General features: G+C 41.6%; 1 protein-coding gene across 1 annotated transcript in view; it reads left to right on the forward strand.

Moving 5' to 3' along the window:
- The window catches only part of PLA2R1 (phospholipase A2 receptor 1), a 66,510-nt gene extending 61,287 nt beyond the window's left edge, over positions 1-5,223 (forward strand). The window contains exons 25-28 of the mRNA XM_044418172.1: positions 1,314-1,482; positions 2,896-3,036; positions 3,890-4,006; positions 4,954-5,223. Coding sequence (XP_044274107.1) covers positions 1,314-1,482; positions 2,896-3,036; positions 3,890-4,006; positions 4,954-5,150 — 624 coding nt within the window. The 3' untranslated portion in view covers positions 5,151-5,223. The remainder of the gene's footprint in view (positions 1-1,313; positions 1,483-2,895; positions 3,037-3,889; positions 4,007-4,953) is intronic.
- The last annotated feature ends 777 nt before the right edge of the window (positions 5,224-6,000 follow it).

Genomic DNA, 6,000 nt, shown 5'->3' on the forward strand with positions numbered 1-6,000 from the left:
AGTGCTCCTATGGCAAGCTACATTGGACCTCCCACTGAGATAATTGGCATCCTGATACATGCAGAAAACATAAGAAGGAAAAGTCTCATTTTCCTTTTCCTTTACCTTTAACCTCAAGGGCTCAAGGTATCACCAAACCCTGTTTTGGGGAGCCCAGATTTCAGAGAGGCTGTCACATGGTCAGTATTTGGATATTCCAAAAGGTGGTAGCTGACTACCAGGCTGAAAAGGTGCTGTTGGCAGCCATGCTCAAGCCTTCGGTCGTGGCTACTTGCTGTCATGAGGCAGGGCTCCTCCCTTCTCACATGCCAAGCCACAGACCTTTCTAGCAAAACATTCTTCATCAGCCAAAGTGCTTTCCAGACGCACAAATACTCAAAATGAAACTCTGAACACGCACAGAGCGGTTTGTTAAACCCTATCCAGCGCTATGTAAGTGTTGAAAGTATTTCTGAGGAGAAACAGCTACCTTTTCCGCTCTGAGTCATACCAAATGTCACAAATTCCAGTATTAAAATGTTGTAATCACAGCACTCAACACAGCTTGCAATATTTTAACGCTAAAAGGAAATACAAACAATGGTATAGTTATTCAGCAACAAGAATAGGTAAAACAGATGGCAGATAAAAATAGTTTTTAAAAACGGAGTCCAACTACTAAAAATCCTCAGCTAGGCAGGTTAACCATCTGCCTGAATGAAGATGCCTTGGCTAGATGGTGAAAGGGAGCCATGCAGAATTCTTGAGGGACTGACTTCCATAATTGAGATGCGGTCACAGAAAAGGCCTCCTTCCATGTTACTTGGCCACTGCTGGAGCACCAGGAAGATCCTTGTCAGCATATCTGATAAGAGGACAGGCAAATAAGCTGAAGGCATATATGGACTGAAAAGGTTTGCTTACCTGGCTTCCTTCACACTTCCTTCCAGATGAGCCCTTAAAAACGTGCAGTTTATTCTAAAAGTGTTCCATAGCAGTAGAGCCCATACTCTGCATGCAAATTTGTATTCCTGGCATTTCCAGAAGGGCCATAAAAGACTCCTGTCTGAAACATTGAGGAGTAGCTGCCACTACTCAGTTGGATGGACCAATGGCATGATAGCTTCCTGTGTTTCTAATAATAATGTGACTTTTGTCACGTATGCATAAAAGGGTTAGGGAAAACATCTTTAGGGAAGATTTCTTCACTGTTGATTTAGGATCCTGCCCTGGAAAGGAAAGCATGAATTTAGCTCTTTATAAGAAAGTGTAACAATAGTAAATAAAAATTACTTAATAATTTACAAGAGCTAATCAAACGCTTCTTTTGACAGAATGGTCTCAGCTTTGAGTGGTCAGATGGAACCAAGCCTTTTCTTACATTCTGGAGAGATGAGGAATCACAGACCTCAGGAAAGTGTGTTTACATGGATATTAGTGGACGCTGGAGAAGTACTGGCTGTGAGACACTTTTGAATGGAGCCATTTGTTACATCTCACCCAGTAAGTCAGTCATTAGGTTTAAACACTGGCAAACCTTTCTGTCAAATAACCCATTCTAATCTTTGAATGTCTTCTTAAAATCAGAAGTTGAGATGATTGGAAATGCCTTGTTTAAATACTCCATGTTATGATGTATTTCACCTATGTTACCAATACTTGAAATTTGTTTTTTATTTTTAAATTTATTTTACAATATAAAACACAATTAAAAGAGAAACTTACCATTCAAATAAAGCCAAGCAATATTAAACATACAATTAAAATAATTTATAAAAAAATCTTTGTGCACCCCATCACTGGAACCATTGGATACGTGTTGAGAATGCATTCATAAATTCTTTCAAGAAATTTCCCTTCCAAATTTGCAGTGACTCTTGTGAAGGTTCAAATCATTTCCCTTTTTTAACACGTATGCAATAAATGCACCCCAAATCTCACTGAAATTATTTTCCTTATATACCCTTTTCTCACTTGAAATCTGTAATGAAAGAAGACAGCCATACCCAAATACCAATGAGTTGTAGTAGTGTCCAAACACTGCCGAGATAATTCTAAAGATGGATTAATAGCAGATAAGCTACCCAATATCAGAAGCAGCATGTCTTGGCATACCAGGTCCTGGGGAACACAAGGGGATGGGTGAACTGAATTGATGTCTAGTTTGTGCAGTCCCCGTTGATACATGCTTGGCCACTATGAGCACAGAATGCTGGACCTTTTAAATTTTTCATTATAGACTTATATTAAGTGCAACTACATTACTTTTTTGGCCTGGAAATGGAAAGTAAAAAGAAAGTAGTGCAGTGAAGAATAGTAGCGCTCTAACGCGGAACCCCAATATGCCAGAAGGTTCTTGGGGAACATCCCATAAAGGGCCCTGTGTGCTGCACACACATAAACATATGTGTACCCGGTGCCTGTGGCAGCAGCCGCTTCCACTGCCCTTCTCTTTGCACCCTGAACTTGCTCTAGGTGGCCGTTTATGGACATGCAGGTAAAGCACTACAAAGGGGAAGGATGCCATTTAGATACAACGAAAGCTGGCACCCCCAGACTCTTTTCCTCCCCTCCAAGGTCGAATTCCAACCTCAGAAAGGCAGCTGGTGCCATTCTTTCCATGTTGCCTGCAAGGGGAGCAGGCAGGGGCTCTGAATAACCTTTTGACTCACCCCAGTCCATTCGTGAGGCCAGAGATTTATGTCCTAAGATGCAAAATAGCAGCTGAAGGAGAATTGCCCCATCACCTTCCAGATGCTATTAATCTGTCTGAGGTACAAGATACACAAAATATTTTTCTATGATGACGGGATTGACATTCATATGGTATATCTCAGTAAGCCAATGTATAAGGTCTGAGTTTGAGCTTTTATTACGGTTTTTTTCTGATGAGACTGAACTATCTTTCTGCTACAGAGACAAAAGCAAAGGAATACAAAGGATTGTGTGAAGAGAAGCCAGTCCCTTGGATAAAATTTGAAAGCACTTGCTACAGCTTTTCCACAGTTTTAGAGAAACTGAACTTTTATGAAGCATTTGAATTTTGCAAAAAGCAAGGTAAACCACACGCTGCACGTTGTTTGATCGGCAACCTTATTTTCAAAGTTTAAGTCTATTATGAAAAAGTGGGTCTCTTTTCAATGTTCTTGAATACATTTGCTGCAATCCAGAGAAAGCTAGATGTTTCAGCAGCATTTCACATTTTAATCTATGTAATTAATGTACAACCTTCACATGTCAATACATGCCATTTACATTGCCCTGAAGATTTTATTTTAAATTAAAATACTTGTAAAAGTAAATTATCATTTCTAGTAGCTGTTTGAGGCTTTGTCCCTTTGTTTTCTGCTCTCTGATGCTGCCCTTCCCTGCACGTGATGACGGCATCTTTTTTCCAGTACACAAACAGCCTTCCCAAAAGAATATGGGTGTTCTGCCACCTCGGCCAATGCAGCAGGGGTGCTGGTGTTGCTGCAAGAGCATCAGTCTGGAAAGGTCTGTGCCCCCTCCCCACACGCTGTCACAAATGGGACAGCACTCGGCAGTTTCCAATTTTATCTTGCTTAGGACTTCCAGGAATAAATCCAGGTGTCTTTGAATATGCTCTAAGCAAGAGGGATAAAAAGTGTCATTCCCCTTAAACAAAATCTGCATTGTCTTATGTTATATTATGGTCCTTACTTGGGAAACTGTTGAGAGAGAGAGCTTTAGCTATTTGCTAGAAATGGAATAAATAGCTGGACGGATGGACAGACGGGTGGGTAGAATATGAGAACAGTATGTGGGACAGGTATTTTCTTTTTCCCCCTTAATAGCAATTCATAAGTACAGCAAAATACAAAACTTTGAATGAACTGTACTCTACATTCTGAACATAATCAGTGACAGACTGATGTGTATTCGTGTTCAGGTTCTAATCTTCTGACTATTAAAGATGAAGATGAAAATGCCTTTCTTCTGGAAGAACTACATTATTTTGGGTCCTTGGTTGAAATGGTTTGGCTGAATATCCAGTCTCTCAGTGATAGTAAGTAAAGGAAAGTAGGAAATGAATCAGTACTATCTGTCCATTCAGGCTACAGGGAATGTACATGTACCTCTGGGGTTGGTAAATTGTGGTTCTCCAGATGAGTTGGCTTGGCTGTCAGTTTTCCCCACTGGTCATGGTGGGTGGGGCTGATGGCAGTTGCTTGTCCTGATGTGCTTGGTTTCCAGGACAAGTTGCAATAAACAACATATCTCACATGGGGTGGAGATCCTGAATGGCCCTGAGGGCCACATGAAGATGGACAGCTGGGGTCCACTCATGCATGCACACACCCTGCTGGGATGGGGCAAGACCAAGTCCTCACACACAGATATACATCAACACAAGCAGAGCCTTCTCCCCACATGCACACTTTCTCACCTGCAGTCATGCCACCCACACAGTGTCTGTCTGTCTTTCTCTGTCTGTCTGTCTCTCTCTCTCTCTCTCTCTCTCTCACACACACACACACACTTAGCCCTTGCTTCCCTTCCATAAAGGAGATCAGGATCTTCAACTGATCTGTTTGTTGTCCAGTTTATTTCCCCCAGTGGCCCAAAAACTTTGAGTGGCTTATAACATTTTACATAAAAAAGAAAATAGAAAGAAATCACTTTGCAAAATTGATTTTTCATAAATATTCCATGAATAAAATACCCATAGAACACCTGTCCTGCCCCCTGTGGCAGGGACACACATGGCCATGCTTGGAAGTGACTGGAGCCAGATTAATTGTCTTCTCACCTCATGAAGCCCCAAGACCATGAGCATGACCTGAGGGGAACCTAGCAAGCTGCTCACAGACGTTTCATGACGTACCCATGTGGATTTCCCTACAGACCAAAGGAAATGCCTGGGGAGGAAAATGGCAACTAGGAGTGTGTGGTCTTATATATACATTCTGGATGGCACAGGTTTTATTGTGATTGCAGTACATTTGCCCATAGGTAATACCACATTTTGGTCTGATGGTTCTCCCATTCATTATTCAAACTGGCATGTTAACCGGGACACAGAACTAGGTCAAATGAAGGGGAATGTTTGCATTGCCTTGAGGACCGTAGACGGCATCTGGCAATTATCAGCCTGCCAAGAAAGAAGAGGATTTGTATGCAAAACCAAATTAGGTACGAATCTATGTTAAAAACAACATGAACAGCATTGTGTGCTAGTTTACTATTTATCATCTAACTTTCCTCATTCTCTTTCTATAATCATATGTAGCTAATTGCTTTTACTGATTACTGGTCACAGTGGGCATTGCTTTCTCTTTAAACATTTAGCCCATGGCGTGCAGGTTCCATTAAAGAATCAGAGATTTTTACTTGTAAGAAACCCATAGCAAAAACTTTTTTTAAGGAACTGAAAGCAAATGTTCAGTCTTTCAAAGGGCAGTTCTCCGTCTCTTTCTATAACACATTCTCCTAAAATGCATAAATGATAATATACTTTCTAAGGCAAGTGTATGCAACCTGGTACCCTTCAGAGTTTTTGGACTCCCATAAACTCCAGCCAACATGGCCAATGGTAAAAGACCATGGGAATAATAGACCAAAATGTTTGGAAGGCCCTGGGTTGCTAAACTCTGTTCTAGGAGCTGATGCAGTCTCAACATTGGTTCTTTATGATAACTCTGATATCTTGGCTTCATTAAGCTCCAAAAGTAAGTACAGTGGTACCTTGGCTCACAAATGCCTCCGTTCATGACCAAATCGGGTCGTGAAAAGAAATTTTGGCAAAATTTTGTCTCAGGTTGCAAACTCTGCATCAAGTGACAATCATGATCGCGCCCGTGTCCCTGCACGGGCACGATCGCAGTCATGCTCGGAGCGGGGAGGAAAGCCACAATGGCACCCATCATCCCTGCATAAGCACGTCTGTGATCACCCCCGTCTCCCCTCTGCCCCAGTATCATCTCTATCGCACGATTATGGTTTGGACTCTCCCTCCAAACAATAACCTAGGTTAGTGTTCTCTACTGTACTTTGTTACCT

Source organism: Varanus komodoensis, unplaced genomic scaffold (genome assembly GCF_004798865.1).
Source record: "Varanus komodoensis strain SLA01 unplaced genomic scaffold, ASM479886v1 scaffold9, whole genome shotgun sequence".
NCBI classification, from domain to species: domain Eukaryota; kingdom Metazoa; phylum Chordata; class Lepidosauria; order Squamata; family Varanidae; genus Varanus; species Varanus komodoensis.